We start from the raw sequence: 15,847 nt of genomic DNA on the forward strand, positions 1-15,847 counted from the left end.
ATCTTATTCACTGATTGTGCTTGTTGCGGTGGTTTAATGATTAGAAATAACCGACTAGAGATTGAGGGCTATTTATTGTTTGTGTGTGTGTATCTGTAATAATTCATCTATTGGTAATATTCTGCTTTCTCTGCACCGTTCATCTCGAGCAGGTGGTGGTGGGGTTCACATTATTCACATTCTCTGCACTCATTTTGCAAATGGTTTAAGTGTGGATTAGGTACTAAATGTTAATGTTCTTTTTAACATTGATCCTGTTTGAACATTTTTATTGCAGCGTTCATGAAATACATGAGCTAATAATGTATTTAACGGTGCCTACATGCAAAAAGCTTATTGAAGAGCACTTCCTCTTACACATTCTACATTAGAAGAGTAGTAAGAGAAAAAATTGACTATTTTTACTTTTCCATAAATACAAAGGAAAGCACTTTGTTAATTTCGACAATATATGAACATGGCCCTCTGTACACCACTACAGGTGACATATTTTCTGTTTTTTAGCTTGGCTACCATTCGGTAAGATTAAATTGCTACAAGAATTGGTGAGTTGCAGATTAACTTTCAAATCTTACTTGTACAAAACAGACACATCATACATTTTGTTTGTATTAAAACAAATAGATCACTCTTTTGTTTACATAGGTATGTCAGTTTGAGCACAATCTGCCCTGATTCTCAATCTCGGATGACCTGCTGAACCAACGTGACCCCACACAACACAAGCAGCAGATTTATTACGTTGGTAAAAAAAATAAAAAATAAAATCTGCTCAGATGCAGGCTGATTTAAAATAATTAAACAGCCCTCCTTGGGAATATTCAAAAGATATGGCATTGTTTGTTTGTTCTGAAGTTTTATTGAATTTTTAACAAAATCTTTCTCAATAAAACTTTTCATTTTGTCTGGATTTCGTTAATCAAAGTGGATTACCAGGAGGCTACATGGTGAGTTTCTCTTTAGTTTGTTCTGATTGTTTTAGAGCTAAATGGACCTGCTGCGGTCACTGTAAGATATAATGTGCCGTGTCAATCACAGAACAAGTCTGAGCAGAGTTATGTTCCAATATAAACACCTAAACGAAGCACTGAGGTTAGGTTGACAGTGGAGCTATGTAAAAAATAAATAAAAACCTGTCAGCGCGCTTGTAGTTTTATGGGTTAAAATCTAATTGTGTATGTGCCTTTATTTATTTATTTATTTTTATTGCATCTGTTTGGTAATTTAGCTCATAAAGAGAGAACTCTACAAAAATACAACTCAAATAGCTCTGAACCATATTGCCAAAATAATAATGTAGTTCAGATTTTTCTATATAAACATCAGACATGCTGATGTCCTGTTTGTTGGTGATCTGACAGCCAAATATGTGACATATCTGTGTGTGTGTGTGTGTGTGTGTGTCTGTGTGTCTGTGTGTGTGTGTGTGTGTCTGTGTGTGTGTCTGTGTGTGTGTCTGTGTATGTGTGTGTATGCATACAGCTGGGGTGATTGACATTTGACCGCAAAAAGGTTTGGGGTATACAATTTATCCCAAAATGTCAGACAAATTGCCTGAAATGGATTCAAAACAAATTTGGAACAGATTTGTAATCATAAGTCTGAACAGACCAAATTTCTCCAAACGATATATTAATTGATATTAATTGTTCATAACCTTTCCTTTAAGGATCAGTTGTTTTGTTTCCTTTTTGTTTCACAAAGGGCCCTTAAAAGCCAGGATAGCAATAGCTAAGTAATAAATCTGCTTCAGGACTACGGTTGGTACAAGGATAGCTGTTACTACATTACACTGCATTTAAAATCTGTCATTAAAAATTTTGGTCAGAACTTTCTGATTGCCCTGTACTTATTTATTGTATACAGTAAAGGTTTTCATTTTCATGTTAAACTTTAAAACTGTTTTTGTACGACTTTACCTCACATGCTTAAATATCTCTTGATTCAGGAGGGGGAGACTGTGGGTGATCATTGACACTTAGATGAAGTTTCATCTTCTCCACGTTAGACTGATCACAGACCCACTTCCACGTTCCAGCCGACTGACATGCATCTCGTTTTTCGCCCTTAAACCTGCCTGTAGCATTCCTCGAGCTCTCCTGCCTCGCCTGAGGCTGTGGGGAACGGCCAATCAGCACCAGTCTGTTCCGTCTCTGAAGCAAACCTCTTCGTGTTTATGTTCATATGAGTTTGTCATGCACAAGCTTTTTCTTTCATTTTCCATGGAGACATCAATCTAACCAGCCCTGACGTGCAATTTGTCAATACTGAAATTTTTTAAAAGGTGCATAGACAAAAAGTTATTGTGTGTAGTCCAAGTCAATTGAAAATATATGACACTTACCCTTTTAAAATGTATTATTGCTCTATAAAACCTTTATGGAGATGTGCTGTGTATTCCTGTTTTTTCTATCTTGTCACTTATAATTCCTGTGGGCATTTTGTGCAATATTCTTTATTGTGAAGCTAGAGTTATAGGTTAGGGCCCACAAACAACTAATAAAAGGGTTTCCTGGAAAAAACAAAACAAAACAAACAAAAAATGACTTGTATCTTAAACAGCTGACAAGAGTTTTAAAAATCTCTTATAATACTTTTTCTGTCAAGGTTTAAAACACTGCATTTAGGTGTGATTGTTAATGTGTCCAGGAGCAGGTAGGGGCAGCGAAGAGCGAACATTGTGAGCTGCTGTTGTGTAGTCATAAAACTGGTGCATCATGCAGGACTACAGGACAGCCGCTTATTAAGGAGAAAAAATAATGATGGCTGAGGTGGCCCGCACGTCGGAGGATCTTTTTTTCTGGGAACTGCTCCTGGTTACGATATTTCCATGACCATGCAATTATTAAATATTGTGCAGCCAGCACAGCTTTCTCACAAGCAACAAAACAGCGCTCAAACATTCTGTTGGCATCAGAGCTCTCCATGCTGGACAGCCTTAAACAACACAATGCCATCTTTTCTTTTCTTTTCTTTTCTTTTCCCTCCTTTAGCATAAGAATTTCACGTTGTTTGTTTCACTTTGTTTACCACTAATGGAAGCCTCTTCTGTATTCTTATGATGGGCATAAAACTCTTAATTGCTTCTCGCTTCTCCCAACATTATCCTGTTTACTGTGGGTTTATTCAGATATTTATGTTGCCTCTGTTTGTAAATCTCTGGTTTATTCTTAATGATCATAAAGGGTTATTTTCACAGTACGAAATACGCTTCACTGCCTCCCCACTACCATGGAACTTTGGTTGCTTTTAAGCAAATATTTGACAAATAATTTTAACCTTCCTGAAGCTCTCAAAAGAGAGTGAGAGCGAGTGGAAGGTAGAGAAGCCCTTGTAACTTTGAGTCAATTTCATCCAAAGGCGCGAGAGAGTTAAAGTTGCATTGCCAAAAATATTGTAATAATAGTTTAAACCACGTTTGTCTGTGAAGGTGAAGCAGCCGTAATGTTTTATGACCAATTTTAATGAAATTCAGATAGTAATCATTGGATGTATGTCTACAACTCAATAACTTTTGGAGTCAAGCTCATTGAAGATTGCCACCACAGCTAAGCAAATTTATAAAGCACATAAATGGCTGTAACCCAGCCATTTTTACAGATCTAAGCTAAAATTTGGTGTGGCAGTAGCAGAGAATCATACTCTCAGCTCTAACACATCACAACACATGAGACTGCGCGTAACATTATTTTCAGTGTTTGAACAAAACAGTCCCAACTCCTTCATTTCTCAACATTAAATGATCTTAGCCAGAAGCTCTGGCACAAAAGGTTGTGGGTGATATGCATTCCTTCACAAAATACCAGGCATTAATTTTTTTAAACTGGTCTTGATGCAATGTTGCAATAAGAACAGCAAAAAAAAAAAGACTGGACATTTTGTATTTGGTATTTACAGGGTGATTTGCTCATAAATATGTGCATGCAGCTCAGAAAGGTATTAATTAGATTAGGTGGTCTCATTATAGTTGTATACTGCTTTAGGCATCAGTCATTATAAGGCGATAAAGTTCCCTTCCACAGACAGATTAACTCGTCTAATTTTGGCTCATCATGAATATATCTTGTGTTGTGGAACTGATAATGCCTCTTTGTTTTGCATAAATGCATAAAACTGCCATTCTTCACTGGTGTTGAAAAGTTCAAAGTTCAGTTAATCTTCATAAAGAAATTAGCACAAGTGACACCGAACATAACAAAACAGCTAAACTACCATAGCTCCAGTAGTGGCCTCATACTGTTGTACTTGAGTCTCGAGATAATGATTCTTGCCTGTGTGTTTTATTAAAATGCATATTTTTTGTGTTGGTTGGAGCATCTACCCTTAATAAATGTTATCTCTAAGATAAACACCTGGAACAAAAGGTCTCATGTTGTGGATATTTTATGTCACCGGGGAGAATATATGGAGGCAGGAAAAGGCCAGGTAAATAAAAATAGAGGCTGGAAAAGTCTGGTCCCTCATTTTAGTAAACCCTTTGTGTGGATTTGCTGATGGACATTCTGTTAGTAAACAACCAATAGATCATTGTTTGGGTTCTTGAAAGCTGGACAGATTTTTACTACTAGAATCAATCACTTCTAAACAAACTGTTGTGAAAGAACAAACTTCCCCGCCCTTCAACAACACAAAAGTGAGCAATACACTTGTCAAAAATTAATTTAAATAAGTCGTATTCCAAGCTGGACGAACTCTTTGGAACTGTCTACAAAGTAACAAGAGAATAAAATCCTCCAAAATTATACAACCGTTTAATATAGAGAGCAATTAATATATAGAGTATGTCTTTGTTGTTTTTTAAAAGCACACTGACCACTTTTTTGTCTCCTAAAACAAAGCACGGTGGCCTTTATGGTCCCGTTTGCAAAAACAGAAAATTGTAGATGAATTTATTTCTAATTAGCTCTTCTATCCAATTACAGGGAGTAAAATGTAACTTTAATAAATCCAGAACTCTGCTGCATTCCTTCCAAATTATCTATAAAAATGTCTATAACCAGATTCAGTGCATGCAACTGTAAAAATAGCTTCACTGTCCCAAGCAGTGTTGTCATGCCCATCACCCTAAACATGGGTACCACATGAGTGTGTGCGTATCTCAGTGTGCACATCCCTGATCCAGAGAATCCACAACTCGTGGTGTGCGCTTTGTCCTCCACTGCAGCTGGTTGTGCCGAGGGAGGGTTTTTTTTTTTTTCAGGTTCTAATGAATGCAGTTAAACTGGTTAGGTGCTGGGTCCAGGAAGCTGTCTCTCAGGCTCGCTGTGCCTGAATCTAATGTGGAGACAGATGATGTATTGGAACCATCACATCAAGGAGTAGCTCATATGAGCCGGGGATGCCTGGCTTACTGTGCGTGTGGTTGGGGAAGGTGGAGGAGGGCGGAAATGAGTGGGGGGTTGGACGAGGCTGTATTTTCCTTTGGGAATTGCATGTTTCAGCAGTATGGATATTGCGAGGAGCAGTGGCAGAAAGAATAAACAGGCTTCCTCTGTCTTTCCTTCAGGGATGGGCCTGTTCACAGAAGCGGTACTGTGACTGATGTTTGTCAGTGTTACTCGTCTATTTATTTGTTTGGCAAACAAATGCATTATTAACAAGCGACTGCCACATGTTATCCTCACCGCGTATTCTTCCTCAGCATCATTGTCTCTCCATTCAAGTGCAAATTAGCTAGGTCACTGCTCAACTCTTTGACTGAAGTCGAAGGTGACTCAACGAAGCTCAGAACTTCAACACAACTGGATCAGAAGTTTAATATATGAAGAAGAGATTTTAGAATATGTTAAAGTGATACCTAGTAGCAGAGGAAACAGGTGGTTTTATTCCAAATGCAGGTTATGCCTCTATGATTTGCTGACAAAAATGTGGCCATTACTGCAGCCCATGAAATTAGCAGGGCTCATTTGGAATCAAATCTATGGAAAGAGGTTTTAGGAGTGAAATAGAGAGGTCTGGACCATTGAAACTGGAGATAAATCCTGACATTCAGTATGCATTTCCTTTTAACGCAGTCACATTAGATATTAGATTGAGTGAGTGGGCCCCTGAGCGTGATTTCAGACCCAGAAGGAAGTGCCTGTAGGTTTGCCTGGGAACAGCTTGAATAAAAATAATGCTGTGAAAGGCTTATTCGCACTCACAATCACACTTAGGGCAATTTCATCCATAACGGGGACCGGGAGAAAATGAGTCGACGGCAAAAGACACCTTTTTCTAAGGGCTTTTTTTCTCTTTTTTTCCTCTGATGCATATCAATGTACTTAGCTCATCTGCAATAAAAAAAGGAAGGTTGAAAGTCTTGTCAGAATCTCTTAGAAGAGTACAATGTGAGTCCACACATTGGCTTCAATAGGAAGGGAGATGAAGAATGAGGTATAGAAATTCATGAAATATCCGAGCACAAACTTGGTGTCAAAACAGCACATTATGAGATATTAACTTTTAATTATTTCTTACTTATCACAGAGTGTATTGTTGATATTTTGCACTGTGAAGCAGATTTTCTTGGTATATCGCTTTTAAGTTAAGAAAGTTTAGCTCTTTTTTTTTTGGTATTTAAGCACAGGTTGGATGGAAAACCTGGCTAGGAAGCCATTTTTCAAGGGTTTCAGACTGTATCTAAACAGTATGTACATGTTTACTGACATCCTTCTGAAAAGAGAAGGAAATGTTAGATCTTAAGAAGGAAACAGCATTTTAGAAAAAAGAAACAATTTGACTTGAGGTAAAGTTAAAGTCTTAAAATGTACTAGAGTCAAGTGAGGAGAGGTTTCAAGGTAAAAGGGCCAATTTACTTATAGAAGCTCCATTATTTATTCTTAAGCACTAAATTGTAGCATAAAGACTCTGGTTTATGAATATTTTTTATGGGGAAAAGAAAATTATTCATTTTGTGAAGCTAAATTAATAAATACCATGAATTGCAAAATGTAGCATTAACTATCAAGTTTAGTTATTTTAATTTGTTTTACTTCATCAAAATTGATTAATTGGCATTCATCTTTTTTGAACAAATGACATTTTTTTTGTTTGTTTGTTTTTTTTGGGGTTTTTTCAGTTGACATGTAACCAAAAACAGAGAGAGAAAACATGACATTTTACCTGCCAACTATCATCCTTGTTATGACTGCACAAATCACTCTCTAGAAAGGCAGCATAATTAAACGTTTAGAGATGACAAGAGGAAAGCAAAAATGAATGTCAAAGCCACACTGATCTTCGGAGAACAACTTTCAAATCAACAGCAAACATCTTTCTAAGTTTTTAAAATGTGTTTTAAATAGTTTTAACATTTTGTCAGTATAAAGATACAGTAGGTACTTTTAGTTCTTACAGAGCAGGAGTTAAGTGATGTGATTGTGGATGCGCACGCTTGTGTCTCCATTTACTCATTAAAACAGCCTCATTAAGGAATATCTGACATGCATCTATTCCATAATTTAATTTCCAATGCACAGAGCTGCTGCTGCTGCCACACCCCACTGTGAGGGCACGGTGGATCTATGATCTCCCTGCATGTGCATGTGTCCCAGAGTCCTGGAAATCAAAAGGACCACTCCTAAAATAATGTGTATCCTGAGAACTTACATTTAAACGAGACCACTGAATGAGTTCAGAGCATCTTTAATGGCGTCTGCATGCGTTAATGGTCTGTATGTGCTCTGCAGTGTGCAGTAAAATGCCATCTGTACTTTAATAAAAACAGTCTCAACTCTGTTTTACACTGACTTTGGAAAATTTGTGCATATTTTAATAATAGATAGGACTCGATTTTTATTGTTAACAACAACAAAAAAAAATGCTGTTAGGGTGAGAACTGTTTTGTAATACTGTTGGCATTAAAGTGTTATTTACACTTTGTTTTGGGTAAAGTCTGATTATTAACTACAAACACTCCGCCTACTCAAGTATTTATATAAAAAACATGTCTCTGTTTTGAAAAACTAATCTATCATTTATACAATGAAGTGATTTAATCAGACGTATTTGATTGTGTGAAACGTTTTTGTTTTCAGAGTATTTTAATTAAATTGATAGCTATGTCATTTATCCAAGCAAATCATTTGTTTACAGACGTTTCATTCTGGTATGAAGATAATCAGCTCTTTGTAGGCCAGTTTAATGGCCTCCCTAAAAATTCTGTGATTTTTCTGGCAGTTTCTGCTGCTTTGTGCAGCCCTATTGCTGGCATCAGCAGCAAATCAGCAGGTCTCTTTCTCTTTGTTCTCAGCTGGTATGTTCTAGATGAAGGTAAAGTTTAGAAGGAAAACAAAAGCAGATACCCAACCAAGCTCAACTTTCCAGCTGTCTATTTGGGAGATATTCTCAGATGGCCCAGCTGCCCAGCAGCTGCAGGTGTTCACTTGAATCCCCAGTTGAACCAGCAGTTTTCATCTGTTTGTGTTTGATGCAGAACGCTGGTGGTGTGTTAATATGTTTCAACAAGCTAAGGATTAACAGAAAATTGCTGCAATTTAGTTCTTTTGGCTGGTTTTCTACAGTATTTAATAAGGCCTTCTACAGCCGAAATTCTTAGCAAAGCAATACACAGATGTGTTAAAACAGAATTTTCTATTTTCTCCCAAATGTTTCCCCACTCTGCATCTTCTAAATACATTTCCTTTAAATAAAGTCATTCATGACAATAACCAACTTTTCCTATCTTTTAAGTTTACTACAACAACATACAATTTACTTGATAGTATCTATATTCCATGTTATTCATATGTCTAATTATTTTATAAATAAGTATACTTTGTAATAAAAAAGACTATTTTTCAGTATTCTCTTCCAAGCACACTTCAACAATTGTTTAGACATGAACACACAGTGCAGCTGTCATACAGGATGCTTAAATGTGCATCTTTTTTGTGTACTAAATTTGCACAGCAATGTCTGAGTTCATGTGGCAGCGTGTTTGTGTCTGTGTGATATAACGTCACAAAACATGTCTTACTTTTACACAAGTTTTAGCACAAGTGAACACAACAAAGAAAATTGTCATTTTCGACTTGTAAAATTAAAACTTTTGAGGCAACTTCTGAAATCTTTCAAAACACAGAGGAAAACTTCCTGTTTGAGTTTATGACCTGTGATTGATTTTAACAAAAATATCCACAAAGGACTATGGCTTTCACCTGTAAGTCATTAAAACAGTCAGGGTGTCTTGTATTATTAACATTTGGTTCATATTTCCCACAGAAGGCTTGTAATCTTTTCAGAACTGTTTGCATTTTAACGCGTTTTTGTTACAAAAATTCTTACCAGTAATTTTATCTAAACCTTCTCAGGGAAAGCCTTTTTCTGTGCTGTATTTTTTTTTTCTTTCTCTAAATTGTCAGTAAGAGGAAACAAAGAAATTAAATTCTTGCACAGTACAGCCCTTTGCTTTGATGGGTCTGGGTCACCTGGTGATCTTGACTCAGGTGTGGCCTTGAACATGATTTAGAAAGCGAAGAGGAGGAGGAGAGAGGAGTGTGTGGGGAGTAAAAAAGAAAGAGATGTGAGAGAGAGTGGGTGGGCAGAAATATCCAAAAACTTGTACAAGATGGCATCCACCTCTGTGTTAAAAAAAGAAACTTGCATCAAAAAGAAAAGGAAACTTTCTGCTTTTTAGCCCACGCTTAAGATGTTTTTGTTTTTCTTCTTTCTTTAACATCTTGCAAGATTTTATTTCTATCCTAGCACCAAAAAACGTATTTATTTGTGTAGCTCTGCTCTAAAAATGGATGTGCAGACCACTTAGGCATGCCAGACTGCACATTTCCAGCAATATTTCATTATTTTACAAACATCTATACCATGCATTGTGATATAAATATAATCTGAATGTTTAATGAAAATTCTGCATTTTTAAATGTGATATTTTATAGTTGTGTCTGTTTATAATTCCTGGTAAGAAAAGCTGCTGCAACTGAAGCTCATTTATGTATTTCAGCACCTCGGACAGCGACTCATCTGAACTGTTTCCTCATTTTTATCACAGAAACAAGAAGGGATGAATGCGCTTATAGCCTATATACAGTACAATATTGTTTATTAAGCGGGACATATAGGGATTCTTCTATAATCTTCACAATTAATGTACATTTAGTGAGCAAAGTCACTGAACATTAAATCAGTCAAAGCTATACGCAAATTTCTGAAATGTAGAACACACAGTACTGTGAAATATTCATAAATTAGTTATATTATTCTTTTTTTTTTCTTTAAATAAAAAGGGCTTTAAGTCATCTCTGGTGGCTGAAATATGTCTCCTTTTTTTCTTCTTCTCTCTTATAATAAACTTGGCCTAGATTTGGCTTATTTTTCAATATGTTTCAGCATCCAAACACCATTGACAGCACAACATAAAGAGGAGTTAAAACTTCCATTCGTGCAAAAAAAATGCCGCCTTCATTGGGCGTGAAAGCACTTCTTCTTCTTCTACTTCTTCTCCTGGGTTGTCCATAATTCCGTATACTTCACTTGGACAAAAAAAATCATAGATTCTTTTAAGGCTATACAAACATAAAATAGAGCATAACACACTCGGCCTGTCCGGGACATCAGTTTCTCCTCAGCCTCCCTCCTTGTCCAAGAACACCCCACTTGTTTTCCAGGCAAGGAGGAAAAAAAATCCACAAGCACATGCCAATCACTGGCAGATCAATCGTCATCCAGATTGCGTAAAAGTTGACTGATGGATTTTGATTATATGAAATTCCAAGGAAACGTCGATATTTGACTATAGATAGTGGACAGGTGTGGAGATATTCGTCGGCTTCCTTGGCTGACAGTTATTAAAATTGAAAAATAAATGGCATGGTTTCTTTTTTTCTCTCTCTCTTTCATTCTTGCTTTTGTTCCTCAACCTATAAGCAGAGAGTCCATCGCAGATTGGATTATAGAGGAAAGACTAGAAAGCCTGAGAAGGTGGAGTATTTCCATCCGCCCATGAGGGTGCCCCGCTCCAGCTTCAGGTAGACGCGGTCCTCCCGTTCCACCATCAGCAGTACTCCGTTGCTGGCCGCCTCTCTCGTCACGTCCTGGTCACCGGCGAACGCTGATATAACCGGATAATCATTCTGCATCAGGTTCACCTGCAGGGAGGAGCAGAAAGGCGCGCGGAGTTGAGTCTTTGCGCCCTGAAATTTCCATCCAATACCTGTTCTTCATTATTTCTCACCTGTATGGTTTGTCTGTTGTAGACCTTGACCACATGAAAGCTGAAACTATATATCCCCCTTCTCGGAGCCTGGAAAACACTTGCTTTCAGATCGAAATGGTTGCCGATGTTCACTAAAACCTGCCACCAAAAAAACAGATAATAGTGTTTCATTTCAGTTTTTCCCATCTGTATGTTTCATTCATCCTAACAGCTGTTTTGTAGTCATATATTTTGTGTCTTTTATGAAAAGTGTCTGCAGAGATGCGCGTCAGGAAGCAGTGCCAAATGTTTAAAGCTGCGCTCCAGTCATATTTTGGGAGGGTTCCCAGTCTGTTGCACATAACAGGCCGCTGTCCAAAGACCTCAGCCGTGGAGACTTATTGGAACATGCACTCAAAGCTGCGCAGCTGAAACGTAAACGTATCGCTTATGTGATAAATGATTCTGCATGAATGATCACTCCTTTCTGGCAGCGCTTCGCACAGATTACTCCAGTTACGCACAGTATTGGATGAAACCTTTTCAAAAGGGGGAAGAAACAAAAACCATCCCCAGGGCTATGAAGTTTAAGGATACTTGTGGCTCACATAAAAGAGATAGTAAAATAAAATCATGCCGAACAAGTTCTGTACCCGCACAGAATGCACCAGTGGAGCGTAAAAAAACTGCGCCAGGACACAGAACCAGATCGAATACTGTCAGGGGACTGAGTGCACGCTGAGTGGATGTCTTACCTGGTCAAAATAGATGGTCATGGACGTGTTACTCATTTCTGACGGCTCATGATTGGTGCCACGCACAGCGGAAAAAGCCACCTTTGCCCCGGCGGAGCGCACCGATATGCCAAGCGAAGAGGTCACCGCTCCGTCCGACGAAGGGTTCGAGTCGCATACCACGAGACACTTTCCTTCCAGCACGATGGGTTCCGTGTCGTTCTGACCGAGGCAAAGAACCACGCCGCATCCCAAGAGGATGGCCAGTGCCAGGATGGCACGGGGTCCCTGGCAGCGCTCTGGCACCATGGTTGGATCACTGATCCCGTGTACAATGATACAACCCGGCAGCCCCTTGGAGGTTTGTCGATCACCTGGTCCAGATTTGGTCCCTCTTTTCGTTCTTCCCCCCTCTCTCTTTTTTCTCTTGTCTGTGATGCTCCCTCACTCTCTCAAACAGCCTCTGACACACTCAGACTCTTTCCGGCTGAGACTCCCCTCCCTCCTGTGCGCCTTAGTTGGTTTTCAGAAAGTGTTCAAGCATCTGTTTTTGTAAATCCTGATGATGAGAGAAAATGTTGGAATAGTCATGTAAAATGAGAAAACGACGGGAACTTTAACAATTTTGGTCTCTAAACTTGAGGCATGTTTTGTGCGTAAAATGGCCATCGTGCGTAAAATGAACAACTGCTGTCAGTAAAATTTAAAATGGATGAGAAGTGATAACATTTTCATAATCATCTTGTTTTCATTAGGTCAACATTTTGTCTGATTATGAAACACTTTATACAAAATTAAATTAGCAATTAATATGACAGTCATCTGCCCTCCTTATTGTTAAAAATGAAGTAAAGCAAGCGTCATTTACGGGATATATTTTGTAAAAAAAAACAATCATTGAATGTTTGACTTACCTGTGCTCTCCATCCCGCCCGTGTGTTCGCTGTCTCTCCCAGAATGAACTGTGCGCTCAGAATGTTGCTACATAAAACCACGAGTCTCTGGGCTTCCTTTCCAGGGACAACTCACGCCCATTCTTTGTGTGTAACCGCAGCAAACCTCCCGACTCCTCAGAAGTACTCTGCAATTAAGGGCATATGCGTGGACTAATAGGTTTGTTTACATATTAATCAGCTCAATGCTGTGAACTCAGGAGCCCCTGAGGACGCCAAAGGATTACTTTCTTTCAGTGTCTGTTATTGATACTGCTGTGATTTTCACATGTCCGACACTGATTAATCCTAAATGAAGGGGTCTGCAGTGGATAACCCTGCTGGTGCATGGTTCATTCACCATGCATGAGTATGTTATTAATTTGAGACTTAAAACGAGCAGGTCTTATAAGTCCAATAAAGATACTTGTGCGCCATCCAGTGGCGACATTTAACTTTGCAGAAAATACTTTTATTTCTGAGATTTGCATTTAAAAAAATCTGATAAATATTTAAATAATCGGTTTGGAACCTTGCTTGCGCATTTAATTAATATTATGCTGAGAGATGAAAAACAATGTAGCTTTTGTTTTAAAATCCACATTGATAATTAACTAAGATCTAACAGGAGAAGGGACAAAGGAGACTTTTCTTCCCCCAAAACTGTGCTCACTTCACAGAGAATAAAGTGCATCTCTCTGTTGAACCTTTAACCTTTTCCTTTCAAGTCCTGACATGTCACCTTCCTTTGAAGAGCTGTGTTAGGTGTCCCCATCACTGCTCCACGCTGCAGAATTTTACGAGTGGGCTTCAGAAGTGTGGACCTTCACTTTAGACCTTTAATGAGCTGTCATTTTTCTTCTTAAAGTTACGCATATTGGCTGCATTATCCATGCTGCTCACATTTACACAGAGCGTTACTGTACAGACTCTCTTCAACCTCAGCTGAAAGGAAAATAGTTGGAGGAAAACACTGTACCTCTTCAAAAGCATGTGATATAAGCAAATACATTGTATTTTATAGCTGTTAAAATCTGTTTAAAAATACAAATGGTCCTGCTTTGTATGCTGAAAAAACCTCTGAAAAGTATAATTTCTTCCAAATATTTCTATAAATCTGAAGTCTTTTGCCATTAATGGCAATGACTTTATCTTTGTGGTTAATGTTTCTGTGCTTTAGTCCTGTCTGACAAACACAGCACTGTCAGAGCTTAACTGACAAATCATGCAGAAGGGTGACATCAGGTATCCAAGAGCCACAAATGTCCCCAGGCCTTCAGAAGGACACATGGCTACAGAAAACATCAAATGTCAAGTACAGGAAACATACTAAGAAAAGGGATGTGTCCTACATAACATTACCGTACCAGAGGCTGCTGCTGCCCTGAGAGGGACTTCACTTCCATCAGACAAGCTGATCGGTTAGACTGACAACAACGTTATGGTGATTTTCCCTGACAGCTAACAAAGTCTTTTGGCTTTTTTTTTTTTTTTTGAATGAGGAGGTCGGATATGCGTCTTAAAATGAGCCATCTGCTTTTGACTTTTTTTCTTTATTGTGCATTTCTTTACAAATCAAACATTATTTATTTAAGCATGAGCTTGCTGTCAGATTTGCAGAGTCATTAATTTTGTGTTGCTTTTGTATGCACCTACATTCTTGTTCATCAGCCTTTTACAAATGTTGTGCACATCATAAATACACTTTGCGTGCACAAACAACCATTTTAATACCCATTTTGTAATACATACGTATCTGCCAGTCCATCTGTCTGTAGTCCATCTGTTTGTGTGCAGCTATAAATGAAACTGTATGCTCACATTTGAAATGAGGTCAGACTCTCAAATCTTTTTTTGTGTGTGAGGTCTGAGTGCAGAAAGAGACAGCAAGCGTGAAGAAAACAATGTGTGATGTTTGCTGTTCTGCATCTGTAATATGTCACCTCAGACTTAGCAGGTAGAAAGAAACAAATAATATCTATGTTATTTCTTTCTTTGCAGTAATAGTTTTGGCTGAACACCATGATGAAGAGGTATGAAGTTAACACAAAGAAAAGTCACCACAGGCTACAGTGTGCTCTCAAAGCTCAAGTATTAGATTATCTGTTGTGATGACATTGTGGGGATTGGTTTGTTATGAAATTCCAAGACAGACTGCAACACCAAGTTTTATGAATTTGAGTCAGATTTAAGCTCGGACTTGTAGAAAAAACAGCTGTCTAAAAGAAATGTGGTTAAAAATGGAATGGAATTATTCGCAAATAAGTCTGGTGCAACAGCAAAAATAACATTTCTGTTTCAACATCTGACATATTATATTTAGCATTTTGAAGTTTGGCATTTAAATGTTTTAAAAATCATTTCTTTTTCAGCTGTCACTAATATCTGTTCAATTGAACAATTTATTCTGAACATTTATGAAACTAAAGTTTGTTACAAAAGTTTTTTTTTTTCTTACAACCTTTTTAAAGGCTCCTAATTACTAAAAGTTACATTTAAAAGAGCAAGTTTAGTGAAAGCAACCTTAACGTGATGCACAAAAATAGATTTGCGATTCATATAACACCATCAAATGTTTTTGTTTATTAGTTCTTGAACCTCTAAACCTCAAATTGAAATTTTAAACCTGATTATATCTTGGGATAAACTAATTAAATGACAGCCTGTTTTAGTCACTGATGGTGTGGAGTTTCTGTTTTCAGATTTAAGAAATTAATAAATTGTCATTATGAAAATTATGAGCTGCAGAATTCTAATAATTTTGAAATCATGATTGCTGTTTCATAATTTAGATTTTACAAGGAACATTGTGCAAAAACCTTTAAATCACTCTTCATTCATACAGCTGTTTTGTTTTGTTGAAAGAAAATAAAGCTGAGCATCATGGTTTTGTTTATGACATTTGTATAACATATCTTAAAAAGCTCAATTCAATGGCTATAAATAGTTTTTTTAAAACAAACAATGTGAAATAACTCACTTCTGAGTAAAATAACATGGAATCATACTGCAAAAAACGAAGAAGAAATGTGTTCCACCTCCACTTTCTT

At 37.6% G+C, this 15,847-nt stretch overlaps 1 protein-coding gene across 1 annotated transcript; it reads right to left on the reverse strand.

Annotated features, from left to right (window-relative positions):
• Positions 1 to 6,481: 6,481 nt before the first annotated feature.
• On the reverse strand, positions 6,482 to 13,071 carry cbln2b (cerebellin 2b precursor). Its single transcript, XM_017406310.3, has 4 exons — positions 12,780 to 13,071; positions 11,887 to 12,424; positions 11,171 to 11,290; positions 6,482 to 11,084 (listed from the first exon to the last, which is right to left on the reverse strand). Exons 2-4 carry the CDS (start codon positions 12,172 to 12,174, stop codon positions 10,887 to 10,889), a joined length of 606 nt encoding a protein of 201 aa, XP_017261799.1. The 5' UTR covers positions 12,175 to 12,424; positions 12,780 to 13,071; the 3' UTR covers positions 6,482 to 10,886.
• Positions 13,072 to 15,847: the final 2,776 nt, after the last annotated feature.

Source organism: Kryptolebias marmoratus, linkage group LG21, assembly GCF_001649575.2.
Source record: "Kryptolebias marmoratus isolate JLee-2015 linkage group LG21, ASM164957v2, whole genome shotgun sequence".
NCBI lineage: Eukaryota > Metazoa > Chordata > Actinopteri > Cyprinodontiformes > Rivulidae > Kryptolebias > Kryptolebias marmoratus.

What these genes read in the sequence shown, in the direction of transcription:
- cbln2b (XM_017406310.3), bottom strand. Translation starts at nt 12,174, where the DNA reads ATGGTGCCAGAGCGCTGCCAGGGACCCCGTGCCATCCTGGCACTGGCC. An exon ending in TGACCATCTATTTTGACCAG is followed by an intron (nt 11,291 to 11,886) that starts GTAAGACATCCA and finishes TTTTGGTGGCAG; the next exon opens with GTTTTAGTGAACATCGGCAA. An exon ending in ACAACAGACAAACCATACAG is followed by an intron (nt 11,085 to 11,170) that starts GTGAGAAATAAT and finishes TCCTCCCTGCAG; the next exon opens with GTGAACCTGATGCAGAATGA.